At 35.2% G+C, this 23,808-nt stretch overlaps 2 protein-coding genes across 4 annotated transcripts; one reads left to right on the top strand and one right to left on the bottom strand.

Moving 5' to 3' along the window:
* The first annotated feature begins 1,229 nt into the window (after positions 1-1,229).
* On the top strand, positions 1,230-16,856 carry fastkd1 (FAST kinase domains 1). 3 transcript variants are annotated; one of them, XM_077216219.1, is made up of 15 exons: positions 1,230-1,526; positions 2,681-3,117; positions 4,102-4,170; positions 5,127-5,252; positions 7,300-7,698; positions 8,219-8,329; positions 9,842-9,973; positions 10,704-11,190; positions 12,447-12,561; positions 12,649-12,777; positions 13,577-13,708; positions 14,441-14,554; positions 16,142-16,286; positions 16,371-16,485; positions 16,569-16,856. In XM_077216219.1, exons 2-15 carry the CDS (start codon positions 2,783-2,785, stop codon positions 16,659-16,661), a joined length of 2,502 nt encoding a protein of 833 aa, XP_077072334.1. In that variant the 5' UTR covers positions 1,230-1,526; positions 2,681-2,782; the 3' UTR covers positions 16,662-16,856. The 3 variants fall into 3 exon arrangements, with proteins under 3 accessions (XP_077072334.1, XP_077072336.1, XP_077072335.1); XM_077216221.1 differs by having other exon boundaries at positions 1,245-1,526; positions 2,684-3,117; XM_077216220.1 differs by having other exon boundaries at positions 1,250-1,526; positions 2,746-3,117.
* Positions 16,846-23,805, bottom strand: klhl41a (kelch-like family member 41a). Its single transcript, XM_077216222.1, has 6 exons — positions 21,917-23,805; positions 20,746-20,903; positions 20,567-20,674; positions 20,294-20,479; positions 19,105-19,251; positions 16,846-17,549 (listed from the first exon to the last, which is right to left on the bottom strand). Exons 1-6 carry the CDS (start codon positions 23,009-23,011, stop codon positions 17,438-17,440), a joined length of 1,806 nt encoding a protein of 601 aa, XP_077072337.1. The 5' UTR covers positions 23,012-23,805; the 3' UTR covers positions 16,846-17,437.
* Positions 23,806-23,808: the final 3 nt, after the last annotated feature.

Consider the following 23,808-nt stretch of genomic DNA (forward strand, 5'->3'; position numbering starts at 1 on the left):
ATAAATAAGTCCTGAGAGTAGTATTCAGAGAAAATTGAGTAATATTTTAAAACAAACTAAACTGAAAGCAGTTAAATTAAAGTACGACTTTGCCTTGGGATGCTAAATATTTTTTAAATAATATATAGCTTCTTTTTTCTTTATTCTTTTTTTCTTTCTCATTATACAAGATGAACACATGCAATAACTAAGATGTTATATCTATATATATGATAAACAAGATAACTATAATTTCAATCTGCAAAACAAAAACCATGGTTTCTGGATAAAAATCCGTTATCACACTTAATTTAAGGGATTTTAAGGAATAAACAAATTCCCTTTTAAATCCAATATGGGATTCAATTTTATTTCAATTTTTCGTTTGTCTGAGTTGCAAGGTGTCAGGTCTGGTGATAAAAGGGCAATGCATGGGCGACTGGATTTTGCAAGTGTTGTGGTAATAGCAGGAAAGGGAAATTTACAAAGCGGACCAAATGCGGACGTCATCATCGGAACGTCATAAAGCGTACCAAATAAACGTCACAAAGCGGATTCAATTAGGACACAAGGGGACGTTCGAAACGCCAGGGGGACGTCCCCTGTTTGTAGGGAAGTCAAGAACAAGAACGTTTCTCATTATTAAGAAAAAGTTTTTTATTATTACGAAAAAGTTTCTCATTATTACGAGAAAGTTTCTCATAATTGCGAGAAATTTCCTCACTATTACGTGACAGGTTCTTATAATTTCGAGACATTTTCTCATTATTAGCCAACGAAATATTAAGTCATAATTACGAAAAAGTTTCCTATTATTAGCTATGAGATGGTACGTTATTATTATGAGAAATTTTCTCATTACGAGATGTTATGTCATAATTACGAGAACATTTCTTATTATTAGTATGACCTGGGCTGCTAAGTCATTATTATGAGAAGGTTTCTCATTATTATGGCACACTAAGTCATTGTTATTCGAAGGTTTCTCGTTATTACGAGAAAGTTTCTCATTATTATGACATACTAAGTCATTGTTATGAGAAATGTTCTCAATAAAATGAGATACTACGTCATAATTATGAAAACCTTCTCATTATTATGACTTACAGAATTGATTTCATTAATATTTTAATTATTGATACATGTTTATATCCCACCTCCAAATTCATTATGGTTTCACTCTCGTCCAATAAAGATACATTTTCTATTACATGGTGTGACTTTTATTTTGACAGACACCGTGACTTTTGCCTGTCCGCCTCATTAAACAGGAAGCCAGTAGCAGCATTGACCATGATACCAGATGATACCTACATTTTGCCATTTTCTGTTCAGTTGGTTGATAAAACATTGTTCTCACATGCACGTTAAGCATCTGTATAACAAACACAAGCAGTAGCGCACATCTGTGGGACTGTAACACCCCATCTGACCACATCAGTCCTCTAACACGTGATCTGCTTCAGCACAGGACATTTAAGCTGTGTGTTACATGATGTGTGTTATTTTTTTACAGTCTATGGTTATGGCATGGCAGCTTGAAGAAGGTACTGTGAATCTCTCTTATTCGGCTTTATTTATACAGCACATGATCCTGTCCAACACATCTGCTGCTGACATTCAGACTTTATAAGAACTAACTCTAATTATATGTTTGTTAGTTGACATTCTTGGAGTCATTAAATAAGTAGAGCTATGGCAAAAAAAAAAAAAAGACTGATATAATGATTATGACATTATATATATATATATATATATATATACGTATATATATATATATATGTATATATATATATATATATATATATGTATATATAGTACCGAAATTAGTCTCTTCTGCTCACTAAAGTTACATTTATTTGATATAAAACAGTATTATTCTGAAATATGATTACAATTTAAAATAATGGTTTTCTATTTTTATTTACCTAAAAATAAAATATATTTCTGTGATGCAAAGCTGAGTTTTCAGCATTATTACTCCAGTCTTCAGTGTCACACGATCCTTCAGAAATCATTCTAATATGCTGATTTGATATTCAGTTATTATCAATGTTGGAAACAGTTGTGCTGCTTAATATTTTTTTGGAACCTGTGATACTTTTTTCAGGATTCATTGATTAATAAGAAGTTAAAAAGAACAGCATTTATTAAAAAAAAGTAATCTTTTCTAACAACATATAAGTCTTTGCATCAATTTAAAACATCCTTGCTGAATACAAGTTTTAGTTTCAATTTCTTTCAAAAAAGAAAGAAAGAAAAAATTGACTCCAAACTTTTGAACAGTAGTGTATATTGTTACACAAGATTTCTATTTTAAACAAATGCTGTTCTTTTTTTTAATCTTTTTTTATTATCCTGAAAAAAAGTATCACAGGTTTTATATATATATATAAAGCAACTCAACTGTTTCCAACATTGATAATAAATCATCATATTGATGACTGGAGTAATGATGCTAAAAATTCAGCATTGTGTCACAGAAATAAATTATATTTTAAAGTATATTCAAATAGAACACCATTATTTTAAATTGTAATAATATTTCACAATATAAGTATAGGTAATATATCATAAGAGACTCCTTTTAAAAACATTAAAAACAATGTTTTCAAACTTTTGACCGGTCCTGTACATACAATTTACATGTATTGCAGAATGTCTCAGTGTTTGATATTTCTCTCCTTTGCTTTAATAACAGCAGTGCTCTAGCTGACATGGACAAAAGTTGATGATCTGATGCTTCAGTACATCTGATCTCTCTAGTATGTGGAGTGACTCCTGACGGCGGCCGTCCTGTGCCATGTTTCGGCTCCGATCGCTTCGGCTCTGTTCCCGAAGGCTGTGTCACAGTCGGGTCGTCAGCCGTGACCAGCTTCTAGACCAGCTTCAGGCTTGCTCTGCTGAGGACCAGGTGTTCGATGTGGTGGGCCGGAACAAAGCCAAGCTGTCTGTGAACCATGTGAGCTGTGCTATTGGACTGCTGTGGCAGTTTCAAAGGGACCGGCCACAGATTCTCAGGACATTTGAGTTTGTCCAGAATCACCCGCAGTTCCTGACGCTTCGAGTTCTGGCTGAAAACAAGATCAGCCTCTTGGATGACAGCTCAGTGGTGAAAATGCTGTATGATGTGCTCAGGTACAGCGTGAAAATGTGAAGTGAGGTGAAAGCTTTGTTCCAAAACCTTGTGCGTAGCCTACCTAGATAGTATTATACGGTCAGAAGTTAAAAAACATTTAAAAAGAAGGAAGAAAATAAGTCTCTTTTGCTCACTAAGGCTGCATTATATTATTGAAAATACAGTAAAAATAAAAATATTGAAATGTAAAATGTAATTTATTCCTGTGATCAAAGCTGAATTTTTAGCATCATTACTCCAGTCTTCAGTGTCACATGATCCTTCAGAAATCAATCCAATATTCTGATTTGCTGCTCAAGAATTTTTTTATATTATTATTATCAATGCTGTAAACAGTTTTGCTGCTTAATATTTCTGTGGAAACTGTGATTCACTACCATTCAAAAGTTTTGGGTAAGTGAGATTTAACAAAAAAAGAGAAGAAATTAATACTTTGATTTAACAAGAATGGATTAAATTGATGAAAAGTGACAGTAAAGCCATGTATAATGTTAAAAAAGATTTATATTTCAAATAAATGCTGAAGAATCCTTATAAAAATTACGCTATTACAGTTTCCACACAAATATTAAGCAGCAAAAACATATAATAGTTTGAAACATTATTAATATTGTGATGCATTGCATTGGACAGAAAAAGTTATTTTAACGTAGCAGACAAATGTAGAGAAATGTTGATTAGAATAAATTCTGATAAAAAAAAATTTTACCAGTATTTTTGTATGCAATGTATTTTATGCTTAAAGTGTTGTGTCATTAATTTTGCAACACGCTAGCACCAAACTCAATTATGAATCAAAAATATTTCCTTCCTAGCATCCGGTCACTTATGAGGTTCTGTTTCAGTTCTATTTTCATCTATGTAGGCAGCTCTCTACGTTTTGGAACAGAGTTATTGTCAAAACTACAATGTAAATATGGTATCCTAATTAATTATTTGTGGGAATATAGCCATATTTTGATTGCATCGGTCTTGTTTTGCAGGCTTAACGTAGAACATCACGACTCTCTTGTGCAGCAGTTGGTGACAGAGGCTTGGACCAGACTGGAGAGGTACATGAACAATCTCATAAATGCAGCCATACAGTGAGAGTTTGGTGATTTCCAATGGCATGATTGGAAGTGCCCATCTACTTTTTTTTAGCAGCCTTGGTTCTGGAAGTATTTTTCATAGGGATTTTGTTAAATAAGTCATGAACCAAAACATCCAGCTAAAACCACAACATTTTAAACTTTGATTTTAGGCAAAAAAGTATTTGAAAATTGGACAGAAAGACAAAGTTAAAAGACTGTATAATTGCAAATTACATAATTAAAATAAATAAATAGTTAAAGTAAATTCAATTAAATAAATGTTTGAAACATATTTCAATAAAAAACAATTGATTTACAGGTGTTAATTGTAATATAAATATTATAATTACATGACTTACATGTAAACGTTGTGGACTATATGTAAACATATTTTATGCAAAATATCTTATTCAGTACATTACTAAATAAATAACATGCATTTTGTATCTTATTTTCCCTCTTATTTTCTTATAATAATTAACATTTTGCAGACCCTGCAATGTGTATGTAAACTTTTGATGTAAACACACACACACGGAAGACTGACGGGATGGGCGCTAAATAGTTATTTTAGTATAATTTGCTGTTTCAATCCTCTGATTGGTGGGGACTTTTGCAGAATCATGTGTAATGTAGTTTTATACCAGGAATTCTGCTGTTGAAAACGATTAATTAAAAAATAAGTTGAAAAAAAGCAGCACAGAATATACCATTGATTAACGCCTTGTAGCTCACAGTAGGTCTGTCTTTAAAGATTTACAAGCTAGTGTTCAAAAATCAACTGTTGTTCTCTAATGCAGATGTGATGTGGATACTGGAAGCACTGCAGCAACAAAGTTTTAAAAAGTTTCATTTTATGCAAATGAGCAGCAACATTCTGTGGCCTGTTGCACCCTTGAATTGCCCCATAAAAATTTGCTTTCTGTGCTTTACAGATTTCAGATGAAAACACTTTCAAAGTTTGCGGTTTGTCTGAGTGATCAGTTCCTGCAGCACAGCCCTCTGATGGGTCAGATTACTCAAATAGTGAGTCAGAAACTGGACTTCATTCAAGACGCCAGGTGTGTTTTTAACCATCAAACACCTTAAAGGGGTGGTTCAGGATTTTAGACATCGGACCTCATTTCCAAGTTAGCCTGGGTGTTATTTATCAGTGGAGACAGTTTTCAAAAATGTTCATCCAGTCCTTCCAGTTGCATAGTTTGCTGGTGTTAGGCTAGCGTGAGTCAACCCGATCTGCTAGCCTGGCATTAAAAACAGTTTTACCCACTCCACAGTACACCAAAAGCAAATAAATGATAACGCCAGACTATCGATGTAAATGTCTGTTGAGAGAATAATGTTAGAAATCAAACTACTCTTGCATCTCAATGATCGCATTACATTTACAGGAACTAGTTTCTCAGCAGAGGCGGAATTTTACTCTGCTCCGGTTAGTAGTACTGTGCCGAAAAGTAAACACAGAACAGAAGCGCACTACAGTCGGGACGTCTAGCTAGCTAGTAGCTAGCAACGAAGTAATTGGCAACATGGTGATATACTCTGCTTCTGTAGTGATGAGTGTCAGCGGCAGGGAAATACACTCGCATGATTGTCATGTGGACCGGCTCTCTCGGTTGCCTAGGTAACTTAAAGGGATAGTTCACCCAAAAATTTAAATTCTGTCAGTATTTACTCACCCTCATGTTGTTCCAACCCCGTAAGACCTTCGTTCATCTTCGGAAAACAAATTAAGATATTTTTTATTAAATCTGAGAGCTGGATCACTCCATAGGCTTCCAAGGGATTGAAACTTGTTCCACGAAAAGTTATTAAAGACATCGTTAAAATAGTCCAAGTGACTACAGTGGCTCAATCTTAAGTTTATCAAACAACGAGAATACTTTTTGTGCGCAAAAAAAACAAAAATAACAACTTTATTTCAACTATTCATTTCCTTCTCTGTGGGCCTCGAGTCAGTTCACTAGTGTAATAGCGTAAGCTTCTGTTGTTGTACGTCACACACATGACCAGCGTCGGCCAATAGTGAGCCTACGTGTGACGTAGCACTACGCTATCACACTACGTTAACTGAATCGAGGCCCACAGAGAAGGAAATGAATAGTTGAAATAAAGTTGTTATTTTTGTTTGTTTTTGCGCACAAAAAGTATTCTCGTCGCTTGATAAACTTAAGATTGAGCCACTGTAGTCACTTGGACTATTTTAACGATGTCTTTAATAACTTTTCGGGGCTGGCAAGTTTCAGTCCCTTAAAAGGAGAACAATTTTGTTCAATTTTGAACAATCCGGGCAATTTTTAAGTTAATCTTGATCGTTAGACCTTTGTGAGTACTGACTATAGAAGAAAAAAAACGAACCGGATTGGTGCTTGCTACGCGGAGCTGCGACCGCGAATGCCCAGAGCTCCCACCCAACTAAAAAGGCAGCTATGGGGGCATGTACATAAAGAGCGTTTTTGAGCCTCTTTACAGACACAAAATGAAATTAAAATGTCCCGTCCAACATGAACAGGGACCCTACATGTGAACAAGATGCGTTTAGCAACTTAGCCATTGTTTCAACTCACCTAAATAGTCTTTTAGACGGCAAGCTGTAGTCTCGCGCTGCAGTCCCGTGCTGTAGCCGGAAAAGGTAAACAATGTCCAGGTGGGAGGAGCGTTGATCATGTGCGAGAATTTTTGGGTGAACTATCCCTTTATATCCCTTTATTATCACTCCGCCACTGCTGTAGACTGTGCTAATAAATACAGGGAATAAAGTAGCATATAACTATTGCAATGCGATGAATGGGTAGTTTGATTTCTAACATTATTCTCTCAACAGACATTTACATCGATAGTCTGGCGTTATCATTTATTTGCTTCTGGTGTACTGTGGAGTGGGTAAAACTGATTTTAATGGCAGGCTAGCAGATACCGTTGAACCGCGCTAGCCTAGCACCGGCGAACTAAGCAACAGGAATGACTGATGAAAATTTTTGAAAACTGTCTCCACTGATAAATGACACACAGGCTAAATTGGAAAAGAGGTCCAAAATGTCCAAAATCCTGGACCACCCCTTTAAAAAGGTGTATTTATTAGTGTATTTACACATGTCCTCCTTACAGAGTGCTCACACCCTTGATGATCAGTATCTATGCCCTGGTGTCGCCCCAACTGCGGGATGCGTTGCTTACAAAAGCGGACGCCCTTCTGGACAAAATGGACCCGTTTCACTTCAACAACCCCAGAAGGGTGGTGCAGTTCCTCCGAAACATGAGATATATCCACCGACCTCTCCTGGAGAAATGCAACCAGCTCCTCCTGCGGAACGTCTCCCATCTGGACGCAGAGCACATCAGCATCACTCTGGGAATGTATCAGTCATTGCAGTACAATAACTCTGATTTCAGACTGGCTGCGAGACAGAGACTCATAGAGTTGGTGGACACAAGCACTGATCCTGCCACTTTCACCAAACTCTTTGCTTCTCTTGGACCAATGGCAGGACAAGGTGTCAGAGAGGGGTGAGCAAGGGAAACCATCCCTTATTCTTTTAATTACCTACTATTGTTTTATATCAATCAGTGCTCTTTTAGTGTCATTTATATACTATGGAAGCTTGTTCCTGCCTTGGAATAGAAAATAAAGAAGGCAATTGCGACTTTTTATCTCACGGTTCTGTGCAAATGCTAGTTTACAGTATTTCTGACTGTAAACTAGTGTGACAAGTAAAAATTTAAATCAATATACATTAAGTTTTAAGTTCTGACATGGCTGTCTGTAACTACATGCATAAAATAACAAAGAAATGACCAAACTGAAAGGCAAGAATATTTTGAATTACTAGCTGTGCCACATTAAACTTTGTTGTCCAGACCAATTCCTCTGACCTTTGACCTCAACTCCTTGGTATCTGTATAATAGAGTGCAACAGGGACTCCATAGGGATTTGAATGAAAGTGTTTTAAGCCATGAACAACCAGACTAACCAGCTCTGAGATGAATTTCCGCTGTATGATTTGATTGTTTTGATTGGTCTTGCAGGTTAGAGAGTACTGCGCTGCTATTGGCTGATGAGCTGAATCCCCAGCAGGCTTTAGGAATGTTGGAGTCAATGGAGGAGATGCAATGCAGGAACCTTCAGTTGATAAACAAGTAAGACAAATTTCTGCATTACATCCACATGTCAGAACTTAATTGACATATAATTATCACAGTTAGGGGTTGGTGAAATTAGTACAATTTTGTCTCTGCAATAATTAAAAAAAAAAATGTATTACAAATTTTTTTTTTTACACTACTGTTCAAAAGTTTGGGATCAGTTTAAAATCAGAAAAAAAATTAATACTTTTTTTCCAGTAAGGATGCATTAAATTGATCAAAAGTGACAGTAAAGACATTTACATTGTTACAAAGGTTGGAATAATGATGCTGAAATTCATGTTTTCATCACAGGAATAAATAACATTTTGAAAATGTATTCAAATAGGAATCAGTTAAATCATAATATTTCAGTTTTTACTGTATTTTTGATCAAATAAATGCAGCTTTGGTGACAATAAGAGATGTTAAAAATGTCAAAACATTAAAAAACAAAATAATCTTGATGACCCTAAACTTTTGAACTATATTGTGTATAATTGACATATATATATATATATATATATATATATATATATATATATATATATATATATATATATATAACTAATATATATATATATTGCTGGAAATTCATCAACATTTATTTTTATTTTAATAGCTATGTAATAGCATTTTTTTGGATAATCCGGTTAGTTAAACAATTAAAGATAAGATTATTAATAACCAGTGCTTCCGTACTTCTTTCAGTTTGTTATGAATTTCTTGAATGAATGTCTCGATTACAATATAGGCCTATACAGATTATGGTGATTATACACAAACAGTTATTTGTTTGTGGCTTTAAAGCAATATATTAATATTTAGCATTATAAATAAATGTGACGGACTTGGCCGAATTGCAGAGCTGGCGCAAACATATCCACATCACCATGATCAGATGCTTTCTTTACTTCTGTTTTCTCTGAATTGCCATTTTTGTTGTGTTTTTTTTTGTTGTTATTGAGAGGAAAGTGTGCAGCACATATTTACATTTAAATATTTAAAATTTAAAGAAAGAAAAATAGCTTTTCTGTGAGTACATCACAAAATAACTCCGTTTCTCCACTGTCCCTTTCAACTTTGTCTCCTTCATTCTTAACTTTGATGTTAAAACAATATTTGAACTTCATAACTTTAGACCTATTGATTATTTAATATATTATGGAACCAGCATATCACAAAGTGCATTCTTGGTTGAGCGAGCGGAGTAAATATTACCGTTCCCCTCCAGATCTCAGATGAATCTCATTACATTTTAGTTATGATTAGAAACAGTCTACTTTGCGAAAGTTAAGGTATAGCTTTATCTGTAGGTTAATAATAATGTCACTAACAAATATTAGATTTAGTGCAGTCCACTACCAGTCCAAGCTGTGGAGGCACTGGTACAGCTGTCTTTTTAAAATGCCTATTTAATTGTTGTTTCTTTTTATTTGGTGTTTGTGTGTGCGTCTTGTATCTATATTGGACCACGAGTCCGGAATAAAATTGAATTGAAGACCTTCCCATGTCCTTTTCTGATAGGATGGCAGCAATAGCCTTCAAGAATCTGGAGACGTATCGTCCTGTGGAAATCGCTCGAATTACTCAATATCTCATCCTGCTCCACTGCCAGAATCCCGAGATCTTCTCCAGACTGAAAGCCAAGCTGCTGCAGTGAGTGAGAGATCAATTAGTGACTGTCTCGGAGTCTTATAATTAAAGGGATAGTTCACACAGAATGTAAAATTCTCACATTATTTACATAATTTTGTTTTGAACCTGTATGGTGTTATTTACACTGCGGTAAGATTTTTTAAATGTTTTTTTTTAAAGAAGCCCGATTATGCATACCAAAATAATCTGATCAAAAATTAAAAACAGTAAAAATGGTAACATTGTTAAATATTATTACAATTTAAAATAACTGTTTTCTATGTTGAAAACAGTTGTGCTGGTTAATATTTCTTTGGACCCTGTGATAAATGTTTTTAAAGATTCTTTGAGAAATTTAACTTTTCTCATATTATAAATGCCTCGTTTAAAAAAAAAAAGACTCTTTGTAGTCTTTATACTATTATTAAGGTAACACTTTTAACATTTGTTAACTAAATTATTTAACATGAGCTAACAATGAAGAATCCGTCTACAAAATTTATTAGTATTATTTTCAACATTTAACAATAATGTTTTTAATCAAATTTTGTATCTATTACCATTAGTTGAACAATTAATAATTGTATTTTATTAGCTAATATTAAAAACGTTTTACTATTAATTAATATTGCTCATTGTTACTTAATTAATTAATATTAAAATAAAGGGTTAACACAATTAAATGATCTTAATACTTTTATGTTTTTAACCAATATTGTTTTTCTGTCTTTGATTTGATTGTCATTCATAGTTTCCAGCAGCGCAGTGTGTACCCGTACGAGGTGACCATGCTAACGAGGGTCCTGTCCATGCTTCCTTCTCGGCATCTCGACGAGGGTGTCCTTTCCCGTGTGGAAGCCGTGGTCCCGCAGTGCAACCTAAACAACCTCAACACTTACGCCATAGTCGTCGCCAAGTGGATTCGCAACGACCCCTCGTACCGGCACAACACCCCCAGCAAGTACGTCCGGCTGCTGCAGACCTTGAACCGCTGCGCGCGCGAGCGGCTACACGGGCTGGAGCATGTGGATGTGTTGCTGGAGGAAGTGAAGTACTTGTCAGGGGAGTGGTTTGATGAGATGCTGCTGGAGGAGTCTATGGTCACCTTCCAGAGACTGCTTCACCAGATATCCTGGACTAATGTGCCTGAGGTGGCCGTTTACCTGACCAGGACTAACTACTTCTGTGCCGCGCTGCTGGACCGTATCGCTAGTATGACGATTGAAAATATAGACAAGGTGGGAGTCATTTGAAGTGTAGTTTGAATGCATTTTCACTTCAATCAATTTAATGCGCTCTTGTTGCAAAAAAAAAGTATTGATTTCTATTTTTAAGAAAAAGATCTTACCCCAAACTATTAAATGGTATCACGGTTTCCACAAACAATTTTAATCTCCACAACTGTTTGCAATATTGATAATAAGAAGAAATGTTTCTTAAGCAGCAAATCAGCATATTAGAATGATTTCTGAAGGATCATGTGACACTGAAGACTGGAGTAATGATGCTGAAAATTCAGCTTTGATCACAGGAATAAGTTACATTTAAATTATTTTAAAACAGAAAACAGTTATTTTAAATTGTAATAATATTTCACAATATTACTGTTTTTACTGTATTTTGATCAAGTAAATGCAGCTTTGGTGAACCTAAGAGACATTTTTGAAAAACATAAAAAAATCATTATTCCAAACTTTTGACCGAATATAAGTTGATTTTGACCGAATATAAGTTGATTTATTATTAAGGTTATATGAGGTTAACTTGTATAATGTATATATGGTTAATAATTATAGGTTTTCTATAATTTTGTTTTAGTATTATTTTTATTATTAGTATATATTAATATTTTGTAGTTTTCTAAAAAGTTGTAAAGTTCAAGTTTTTCATCTATTGTTTATATTTTATTTTATTTCAGCTTTATTTAAATTAACTAAAAGGATTTTTAATAGTTTTAGTTAACAATAACAAGGGTTGTCACCAAATGTAAGTATTATTCAAATTCTGGTGTTCTTCAGAAATATACCTCCATAGAGAAAAATACAGATTTCAGGACAGATCTGCGATGAGCTCTGTGGTTGTTAAGCCATTAAATGTTTCAATTGAAACCATTGTTTACTACACAAAGTATAGCGAAAAATCTTATTTCAATATTTTCATTAGTAATTTAAGAGATACATATACTGCTGTTCAAAAGTTTGGGGTCGGTATATTTTTGAAAGAAGTCCCTTATGTTCACTACGGCTGCATTTATTTTATTAAAAACAGTAAAAATGCTAATATTGTGAAATATTATTACAATTTGTTTTTTATTTTAATAAATTTTAAAATGTAATTTATCCAGCATCATTCCTCCAGTCTTCAGTGTTACGTGATCCTTCAGAAATCATATGCTGATTTGTTCCTCGAGAAACATTTTCTCTTGTTATTAATATGCAAAATACATCAGAACCATCTGTTATAAAACAAGTGTATGTCTGTCTCTTCCAAACAGATTCATTACTCTGCAACATATGCCATTTTGCTGCCTTTTGCTGTGCTAAATTATGACCCACCGATGGCGGAGGAGTTTTTTGAGGCCTGCATTCGACATTTCACTCCATATATTAGTAAGATCCTTCCACTGTGTATCTATAAATGAGTTGTTTCTAAATTTTAAGACGTGAATTCTAACCTGTTCCTGCTGATTGAAACAGGTTGCTTTGAGCCTCACCTGCTGGTTCTCTTGGCGTACGCACTGGCTATGGCCGATTATTTCCCTGAGGAGGTGGTCAGAGAGATCTTCAACGTGGACTTCCTTGCAAAGTTGGATGCCCATCTGGAAAGTATGTGTATTTTTGAGATTATGTAACGTAAAGGATTATATAATTAATGTATCTTGAAGGTCTGAAAGAGACATCTGCATATTTGGCCACGAATGAACAAAACAGTTTCGGGAGTGAGTCCAGTGTTCCCAAAAAAATGATGGTTCGGTACATAAGTCGGTTTTGAAGTCATGGTTCGATAGATTTTCAGTACAGCAGGGGGAAAAACAAACCATGTTTTTTTTTTTTTTCATTAAAGTCCACATGAAATCAAAATGTAAGTTTTTTGGCTTTTAGTATGAATATGTTAGTTTACTGTTAGAAGCTAGTGTGCTCCAAAACAATGACAAAATTGACATTTAGGAGATATAAGCTTTCAAAACATGCAGTCTCACACTTCTGCCAATATGGATCAATGATTTTGATGACATCATCACTCTGCACTTCAGCTTCTCATCAGATTTTCTGTCCAATCAAATGCTCTGTAGAATCTAAAGCGTCCCGCTCCCTACATTATAAATGGACGCTGAAGCTGCGGCTGAAATCGGTCACTTGTTCACACGTTTACTATTTTCTACTTGGTGAATGGCACTATATAGGGGATAGGGAATGATTCAGACTGTGTAAATATGCTTTCCATTGGGGTGAATGAAGTCTGGTTTCATGTTAGTGTCACGTGAACCGCCGCAGCGCGCACACAGTCTGCCGTCCGTTACACCCCTAGTACACACACAGAACGATGGTTTAGGGGACTCATTCCCGTATTTAAATGTGGTTGTCACTCCTGACAAGTGTGTGTTTTTTTCCCCACTGCTGACAGCTTTGCCGGATGCTATGAACATGCGCATACGTCTGCGTCTCATGGAGCTGAATCGGGCCGTGTGTCTGGAGTGTCCTGAGTTCCAGGTGCCCTGGTTTCATGAGCGCTACTGTAAATGGCTGGAGAAGAGAGGTGAGCACACCATAGATCCATCTGGATAACGGGAACCGACTAGAGTTGGATTGTAGAAATAGAATTGGAAAGCAGTTCTTGTCTGAAAGCATTTGTGCTTGGTACACATTAATAACGGCTGGCCCATGTAGCTAAAATAATTACTTGAATCATTTTTAACCATTTGATAAAATTTGTACACTACTGTTCAAAAGTTTGGGGTCAGTAAGATTTTTAAAAATATATATTTTTTTAAAATAAGTCTCTTATGTTCACCAAGGATGCATTTATTTGATCAAAAATACAGGAAAAACTGTAATATTGTAAAATATTATTACAATTGAAAATAACTTTTCTATTTTAATATGTTTTAAAATATAATTTATTCCTGCGATGCAAAGCTGAATTTTCAGCATCATTACTCCAGTCTTCAGTGTCACATGATCCTTCAGAAATCATTCTAATATGATGATTTGCTGCTCAAGAAACATTTCTGATAATTACTAATGTTAAAAACTGCTTCATATGTTTGTGTAAACCATGATGCAATTAAATGCTTCCTTGCTGGATACAAACATTAATTTCTTTTGGACAGTATATATATCAATGTTTATGTATTTTGAAATAACCTTTTTTTATCAAAGAAAGCATAATTGTAGTCAAATAGATTGAAATGTTTAATGTAAGAATTAACTTTTTTAAGTTAAAAGTCTGGTTGGTTCAAATAATTGAAGAATGTTTTTCCCACTGCAGTCAACAGCTCGATTAGTCCGATTCAGCAGCAGATCCATAAGATGCTCGGAGACGTCCTGGGTGGGATTAATTGTGCTAAAGTCGGAGTGCTGACTCCATACTTCTATACTGTCGGTGAGTTTTAAACTAGCGTTACTAGTAAAATAGTTATTTATTTATTCCTAACCTTGTTGATATATATGTAAGGGATAATCGGAGCGAGGCGGTTGTTATAGCGAATACAACCCTGACAGTCTGACCAGGAATCAGCCTGAAGGGGTTGTATTCGCTATAATAACCGCCTCGCCTCGCTCTACATTATCCCGCTTATTACATGGCTACCTACCAAATAAATCAATAATTTGACACAAAATATTGATTTAAAAAGGAGTTTATTAATTTAAAAACGTATAATTGGTCTAGAGGGGACAGAACTGTGTCCATGGCAACGCTCTGTTTTTCATGGCAACGGTGTGTTATACTTAGCAGCGGTCTCTGTTATCAAGAAATAACAGACCACATTCTACATTAGAATTCAACCGAGCCATGTAATAAATATATATATATATATAACTTTTTTGCGTCGTCTTATAAATAATTAAAATGGCCAGCACTGGCCCATAAACTGTCCAGACTATCAATCACATTTGTTCATGGTCATGTTCTCACAATATTGCATTGTTAAAATTCATAAAAATGTGACCGACCAAGTGGGGATTGACTGTTTCAAATACTTGCCAACGTTGTGTTTTACTCGCATTAGGCGCTTGGCGAGTATTCATTTTAGGCTCTGTATATATATAGCCAAAAGTGATGTCTGGAAAATCTTTTTAAAAAATTGTATATGATTTCGGAAGCATATTGAGTAGGTGCTTGGGGTCAATTGTTTGATTTGTAATAATAACGCAATGAAACATGCCAAATTGCACAGAGTTAATATTTGGCTAGGCTGCCATACACAGTAATTATGAACACATGCAAAAACAAGAGAGAACCAATAGAATATTAATAACTGATTATTTTGTAGTCAATGTATGCTTTTTCCTGTGAGCTTTTTATTTTTCTATGCTTTTTTGCCTAAAAATAAAACCTGTAGCTGTAGTTTGCCTTTTCTAACAAATATATTTTTTGCTAGATTGTACCTTAACCAAGTTAAGTAATTTTTTTCTTGTCTCATATTTAAAATATTTTAAATGTATAAAATATTTTCCCCATCCTTTGATGGTTTAATTTAACTTTTATCGAAACAAATCCGGGCTTTAAGGTTTAAGGTACAACATCTACTTGAAGTGAAAACGTTTTTTATTTACATTTTTTATTTCATTCATCTGTTTTAACTGAAAATTTTATGTTTTATTATATTTTTTTATTGTTATCTGTCTCTCTGTCTATCTATCTATATATGTATATGTGTATATATATATATATATATATATATATATATATGTATATGTGTATTTATATATATAAATATATATATTATCCTTTTATTTCCATGCTTAAGCATTATCTTGTCTGTATTTTACCTGTCAGAATGACTTGTCTAGTTGTTGGGTGTTATGTACCATTAAATACTATACGAGTTGAATCGATTTACTCCGATCCATTGTAATATTTCATTGACTAAAAACATTTGCTGACATAGTGGTACAGGATGACAGTCTTAGATACAGCCTTGCTGTCTCTGTAGGCTCATGAAAACTGTAATGTTTTTGTCATCAGATTTTGAGCTGGTCCTGGATCGTCATCTTCAGCCGGTACCGTACAGCGAGCCGAGTCGGCTGCAGATCAGCGAGAATGGAAACGTTCACTGGCAGTCTGTATCAGCAGACAGAGAGAGGACAGAGCTGCCGCCAGGAGCCCGCCGGTATGTCATGCTTCAATGTGCAAAACTACACGTAATATTCAGACATACTGTAATATCATTCTCCCTGCTACTTCATCTGTCTAGCATTGCCTTGGATTTCTTGAACTCCAAATCCTTCTGCAAAAATTCCCGGCACATGAAAGGGAAGGCCATGATGAAGAAAAGACATCTGGAGATTTTAGGATATCAAGTATTACAGGTCAGTAGAAAGATATTTGACACACATACTATACAGTTTGTATAACAAAAGTGTGTTTTTGCTGATAATATGCATTTCTACAGATTCCCCACTTTGAATGGAACTCAATGGAGCTTTCCACAGAAGATGCATGGAAAGAATATCTGAGGAAGAAAATATTTACAGAGTTGCCCTGAGGCATTATCTAAACTGGACATTAAAACGTAGTGCAATCAGTGGGAGACACTATGAAAGGATTGCACATCAGGTTATCCTTCATTGGAGCTGCAAGATAGCACTGTACATTTATATGAATTGCTCATTTTTTTATAAATGACTCCATGTCACTATTTTCATTAACAAAGAATAAATGCTTACCAGTTGCCTTGAAATGTGTATTTATTATGCATTTTATATAAAAGAGGCAAAGTAAACAAAGTAAATTTAATTTTGACATCCGATTGTATAAATGTTTGCCTCAACTGCACCACATTTCCAACAGAACCCAACATGAATATAAATCATAGGTCATGTTTATGTTGAAGGTCGACATGAAATACCATTTGCTTCCATTTTACCTCTGTTATGAAGAGTGATGGATGATTTGTAATGTCAGCCTAAAAGGAACATTTTGTTACATTTTGATTAAAACATAAAGACTAGGAATGTGCATTAACTCTTTCCCTGCCATTGACAATTTTCCGGCAATCCATGTTTTCACTGTATGTGAGTAGGGGGTGCTATTACACATGGACTCCATATATGAGTCCATGTGTCCCCCTTCAGATATTCATACAACAAAATATCTTGGTGTCTATCATTTATTTGTAAAAATGATCAAAAATGCTGGTGGGGAAAGAGTTAAATAGGGTCAATTTTGATTTAATATTGACTCATTTTTGTGTGGTTTATGCTACTTTAAAATAAAGTTACAGTTTATTATTGGATACAATAAATGACAGTGATGCTGTTTTTAAAGTTTAGGCATCTTTGCTGAATTTAGTCTCATAGAAACACAAGAGGCGCCGGCAGCATATCGCATGTCTTGTATCATCCCAGCCCACTGTTTCTTGTCCTCCTCATACCTGTCAAAAAAAGAGCGGTTTTAGATTTAGTCCCAGTTAGAATGATTCATTACCAGTTCAAAGTTTAAATACAATTGTTAAAATAATAATATTTGTGATTTTAAACATTTTACAGTACCGTTTAAAAGTTTGGGGTTGGTAAGATTTTTGCAACATTTATTATGTTCACCAAGTCTATTTTCTATTTGAATAACTTTTCAAATCTAATTTATTTCTGTGATGCAAAGCTGAATTTTCAGCATCATTACTCCAGTCTTCAGTGTCACATGATCCTTCAGAAATCATTCTAATATGCTGATTTGCTGCTCAAGAAACATTTCTGATAATTGTCAATGTTGTGCTTCTTAATTTTGAGGAAACCGTAATACAATACATTTTTTAAAAGAACACTATTTATTCGAATTAGAAATCTTTTGTAGCATTATAAATATCTTTCTCCTTTGATCAATTCAGTGTGTCCTTGTTGAATAAAAGAAAACCCAAACTTTTGAACAGTATGAAGGCTTAGGAGTAGCTCACCCAAAAGTGAAAATTATCCCAACTAGGTGTATATGACTTTATTCTTTCAGACGAACACAGAGTTATTATAATAAATAATATCCTGTCTCTTCCCAACTTTGTAATGGCATTGAATAGCACCCGAGTTTTTGGAGCTCCAAAAAGAACATCCATCCATCATAAAATAAATCTATACGACTCCCGTGGGTTAATAAATGCGAATTGAAGCAATATGGGTTTATGTTCAAATATAATCAATTCAACTATAATCGCCAGCTTCTGGCAACGGTCCTACGCGCATTCCTTTGGGTGAACTATTCCTTTAAAGAGATAGTTCACCCCAAAATGAAAATTTTGTCAGTATTTACTCACCCTCATGTTGTTCCAAGCCTCGTAAGACCTTCGTTCATTTTCAGAACATGAATTAAGATATTTTTGATTAAATCTGAGAGCTGGATCTCTCCTCCATAGGCTTCTTGAGGGATTGAAACTTGCTGGCCTCGAAAAGTCATTAAAGACATCATTAAAATAGTCCAAGTGACTACAGTGGCTCAATCTTAAGTTTATCAAGCGACGAGAATACTTTTTGTGCGCAAAAACAAACAAAAATAACGACTTTATTTCAACTATTCATTTCCTTCTCTGTGGGTCTCTAGTCAGTTAACGTAGTGTGATAGCGTAGTGCTACGTCACACGTAGGCTCACTATTGGCCGACGCTGGTCATGTGTGTGGTGTGTGTGACGTACAACAACAGAAGCTTACGCTATTACACTAGTGAACTGACTCGAGGCCAAAGTGACACTGTAGTCACTTGGACTATTTTAACGATGTATTTAATAACTTTTCGGGGAACAAGTTTCAATCCCTTATATGGAGGAGTGATCCAGCTCTCAGATTTCATCAAAAATATCTTAATTCGTGTTCTGAAGATGAACGAAGGTCTTACGGGGTTGGAACAACATGAGGGTGAGTAAATACTGACAGAATTTTCATTTTTGGGTGAACTATCCCTTTAAGATGAGTATAATTCAGATGTGTGTCAAGCAGAACACTCACTGCCAGATGTCTGTGATTTCTGACGGGACACACTGTTTGTCATCGTTCTCCTTCACAGTGAAGCCGCCCACCACATACAGCACACCAGCAGAACTAACCACATTCACAGAGCTCCTCTCCTGAGCAAACTCAGGGAACGCCTCCCATCTATTGGGGAAAACAACATGGTTTTAACTGATTCTAATAGATCTGTAGAGGATAACATCTGTTATATCCCATAAGATAAATGCCACATTACCTCAAACCTTTTAAATAATTTAACTACTCATTTTTTGTCATTGGTATTCAACTTTTTTAATAAAAAAATAAAAATTTCAGTTTTTGTTCCATTGTTCTTTCTCTAATCAAAATGTTTCAAATAAAACATTTTCTTGGAAATATTGTTTTAATTAGTGATAATTTTCTAATCCCAACAAACAGAATGTTCCCCTAATGTTAGTATGTGGTTCCCCGTCTTCTTTGAGAACCAAATAATAAAATTCAAGGAATGTTCTTTTTAGTTTTTTTTTTTTTTTGCAACCATAAAATAATTAATATTTAAATATATATAAAATATTTTTAAATAACCTAAAATAACTTATACAGAACGTTCCCTAATGGTTATTTTTAGGTTATTATTTAATACCCATGTAAAATAAGGTTACAGCGAGGTAATGATATCAGAGTAAAGAGATTAGGGGAATGTCTGAGAACGTTAGAATAACGTTAGGAAAACATTAAAGTAACATAAAAATAACGTTCTATTTCTGTTAAGAAAACTTTCCTGTCTAGCCCAAAAACAAACCTTAAAAAAATAACGTTCTGGGAACCAAAAACTAACATTCAGGTAATGTTCTGGAAACCAAACATTGTTGGCTGGGACTTTATTTTTCAATCCTGTCAATCTATGTAATATCACTTTAACAAAAGCCTGTTCCTTTCTGACATCATCCTCCAGGAAGTGACATTATTTTGGAGGGAAAACAACAGCTCAAACAGCTCAAATCATTTGCAGAATTCTGTAATGTTTTGAGGTGTTAAATGTTATGACTATGATAATAGTCAAGAAAAATTGCAAGCTAACTTTTAATCCTTCACTGAGCACTGGCTAACTTTAGCTTTAATTGAGAGAATCTTTAAGCCTTTTTAAAAATATGTGTTTCGGGATTAAATATCAATAAAAAAACAACAACTAGTGATTAATACGTACTTGTTTGTTGAAAAGTCATACTCTTCACAAGAGGCTAAAAGGCCATCTTCATTGACTCCTCCAACCACAATGATCTTTCCTTTGTGGACGGCTACTCCAAACATTGACCTGGGTGTCTTCATGCCTGCCAGCTCTTTCCATTCTGACTTCTTGTGGTTGTACGCAAACATCTTGTTGATGGTTTTACTATTCCAGAGATGAAAACAAGCGATGACACTTCATCTCAGGCTTTTATTTTGTATTTAAGCTCATCTTAACTCAAATTTGACTTACTTTTCATCTGTCTTTCCTCCTATGCAGTAAACTAGTCCGTTCTGTGAGATCACACTGTGACCGTGAATTCTTAAGGGCAGTTTTTTGGTCTCCAGCCACTTCATCTTGCTGCCGAGAACATCAAAACTTAATTCGATATTTGGTTTATGCATGAAATGAAAAAAGTAGAAGAAACTTACTCAACATCATAACACAGCACTGAGTCCAGAGACTCGCTGGTCTGCAGGTCTTTACCAGCAACTGCAAACAAGAAGTTTTCGAACTCGCCCATGGCGAACAGACACCTGGGCGATGGCATCGGTGGCAGGGCAATCCAGGTTGGAGAATGAGTGTCCAGCTGAAGAAAATGGATGATTTAAAATGATTTACAAATGTAAATAACTTTCATTCTATTCTCCCTGGTACAGTCTTCGTACATACGCCTTTCCATCTAATTCCAATTCCTAGAAATATGAAGTCATGCAATTGAATGAATAGTTCATCGTGTCATCATTTACTAACCCTCATGTCATTCCAAACCACTGTAGAACACAAAAATGGGATTTTCACACTAGAAAATGTTAATCCAGAGTCATTCTGAACTAAAAGTAAAACCATAAAACATTTTTGTTACTTTAAATAAAATAAACAATAACTGAAATAAAATTAAATATTAAGGCAACATTTCTCATTTTCATTTCAGTCTAACTTGATGTGCTAAAATAACTAAAACTAAACTATAGACATAAAAAAAACACAAAACAAAATGACTAAAACTTTAGCTTAATTGAAAATGGAATATATGAAAATAAAATTAATTCAAATATTTACAGTTAATTCAAATATTAAGTTTAACTTATAAAACATTTATAAAATTATATAATTATAATTATAATTATATATATATATATATACATTTAATGTTTCATAGTTTTTGTGCACTGTACATTTGTAAATCCTGGGATAAAATTATTGATCTTATTTTTATTTATTTATTTATTATTTAAATTATCTTATTTATGCAGCCAGAAAATATATGGATAAATAATATTCTTATTGGACTTCCTCTGATGAATATGAATATTTAATATGGCTGCATGAATATTATATAATATTTTATATATAATTATATAATGAGGCAAGCATGTGATGTGCATATTCTGTGAGTTTGTAATTACCGGGGTTAAAGGCTGTTCTAACTCTCTTTCAAAGGGGTTAAAATATGATAAAACCAGATATTTTTTCTCGATTCTTCTTGATTGTGTGTAAAAAAAAAATACTAGATTCCCTGAAAGATACCTTCATTATTGTTACAAGGAGAACGAGACCGTTTTTAAAAACGACCATTGTACTATAAATGACTGTCTTAACCTGATAGAAATAGCTCTGCAGTGGTGAATCCTCGTCGTCCTCATCCACAAACAGCCCTCCCACAACATAGAGCAGGTTCTTCTTTGACGTAATGCTAACGTGGTTTCGCGGTATCTGCTCCCCTATCGCTGCTAGGAAGCATTCGTTTTCATTGGCATCATAGGCCACAGCTGCCGTGTCATTTATCATCAGTATGAGATCCCTGGCGAACATCCCCAACCGTTTGTTGGCATTCAGATAACCGGGCAATTTGTTTTCCCCCTCTTCTCCTTCGCCTTTCTCGCCCTCCTTAATTTGTGGGAGTTTTCCAGCAAAAGCCTCCTTGATGATCTTCAGCTTCTTGAGGAGCTCAGGGTCGGCCTTGATGATGTCATCCTTCTCCACTTTCTCCTTGAAGTATTTCTCCGGTAGAAGTCGGAAGCGGATGTGCTCGAAGGCATCCCCCAAAGCTATCGCCCGGTTCTCCTTGTTCTTCCGGACCCATTTCATCAAGAGCTCGTACACGACCTCTTCCTTTTCCACGTTCAGAGAATCGCACCCGATGATGGCGAACAGCTCGGGAGCGTTGAACTCAAGGAAGTCCTCTTCCTTGGACAAAGTCTCAAAACGTTCAGCTATGAAGTCCCTAGCGGACACAGCGAGCCTTGGGCAGTCCAAAACCAGTCCCATCCTGAAGATGGCCAAGCAGTTTCCCAAAGACAGCTTGTTTTGTAGATAGTTGACGCAAATGGTGAAAACGGATGGGATCTGAAACCTGTTGGCGACCGCGAAGATGTCTTGCACGTTTTCATCTGTGATTTCGATGTCTGCAGAATAGAGATAGTGCACAATCATTTCCATAACGGCGGGATCCACGTTCTCCAGCACTACTTCCTTGCTGGAGTCTTTCTTCTCAACCCCGTCTTCAGTAAAGTACAACTCTCTGAAGTATGGGCTGCACGCTGCCATTATGAGTTTGTGGCAGGGAAGACTCCGATCTCCAACCTTTAGAAAACAGTCCACAAACTTGTTCTCCTTCAGAAGTTCCTTCAAACCATCCTGGAGAAGAGTGCTCTGAAAGAGCCTCAGGTCCTCCTTGATACTCATTGGTTCCATCTCAAATGTTGCAGGTCTCAAAGAGGATGCGGTACTTCCTCTTGTCTTGCCGTCTCAAGTGTAAGAGGCTGAAATAACACAGCACCAACACAAACCCCCTGCAATTTAAGTACACCCCTCTAAATATAGAGCCCTCCTACAGTCAGAAAGAATTCAGGCTGACTAAACGGGAGCCGCATCAGGCAGCTGTCAAAGACTAAAAAAGACAACTGTGAACCTCGGACACACTCAGAGGTCAGGGGTGTTTTTTAAAGGGAAAATGAATGTGTGTTTGAGAGTGACACATTAGTAGGAATTCAACAGATGTCTAAGAGTTTTACGTGTGTGTCATTACTTTTGTTTTGCATGTTCCCTCATTTGTACGACTCTCATAAATAGGTTTATAGTTCTGACTCATCCATGTTGTTCTTGATCCACCTCTGGAAAGTTCAGCCAAAAAGAAAATTCTGTCATTTATGCTATCTATTGGCTATATTTTGTGTTGTGTATATGTTTGTTCTTTTGGTGGTTTACTACGAAATAAATTTAATTTTGCATTTTTATTTCACAGGAAAAATAACAGCACACAAGTTTGGATCAACATGAAGGTAAGTAAATATGTTTTAACATTTTCTTGTTTAAAGGGTCAGCAAACAACAGCTGCCGTGAAGCCAGAAAGCAATTATCGTAAAGTAGTTGAGCTCCTTTAATACATTTTTAACCAGACTTTGTCAAACCCGAGCTAAAAACAGAATGTGACGGCTATCGAAACCACTTAAACGGGTATAGGTAAATGAATTAAACAAAAAAAACAAACA

This window comes from Siphateles boraxobius, unplaced genomic scaffold, assembly GCF_051911475.1.
Source record: "Siphateles boraxobius isolate OS27281-9 unplaced genomic scaffold, OSU_SipBor_1 7, whole genome shotgun sequence".
Taxonomy (NCBI): domain Eukaryota; kingdom Metazoa; phylum Chordata; class Actinopteri; order Cypriniformes; family Leuciscidae; genus Siphateles; species Siphateles boraxobius.

What these genes read in the sequence shown, in the direction of transcription:
- fastkd1 (XM_077216219.1), top strand. Translation starts at nt 2,783, where the DNA reads ATGTTTCGGCTCCGATCGCTTCGGCTCTGTTCCCGAAGGCTGTGTCAC. An exon ending in GGACAAGGTGTCAGAGAGGG is followed by an intron (nt 7,699 to 8,218) that starts GTGAGCAAGGGA and finishes TTGGTCTTGCAG; the next exon opens with GTTAGAGAGTACTGCGCTGC. An exon ending in CTGCCGCCAGGAGCCCGCCG is followed by an intron (nt 16,287 to 16,370) that starts GTATGTCATGCT and finishes TCATCTGTCTAG; the next exon opens with CATTGCCTTGGATTTCTTGA.
- klhl41a (XM_077216222.1), bottom strand. Translation starts at nt 23,011, where the DNA reads ATGGAACCAATGAGTATCAAGGAGGACCTGAGGCTCTTTCAGAGCACT. An exon ending in GTGCTGTGTTATGATGTTGA is followed by an intron (nt 20,675 to 20,745) that starts GTAAGTTTCTTC and finishes TGTTCTCGGCAG; the next exon opens with CAAGATGAAGTGGCTGGAGA. An exon ending in TATGACTTTTCAACAAACAA is followed by an intron (nt 19,252 to 20,293) that starts GTACGTATTAAT and finishes TTTCCCCAATAG; the next exon opens with ATGGGAGGCGTTCCCTGAGT.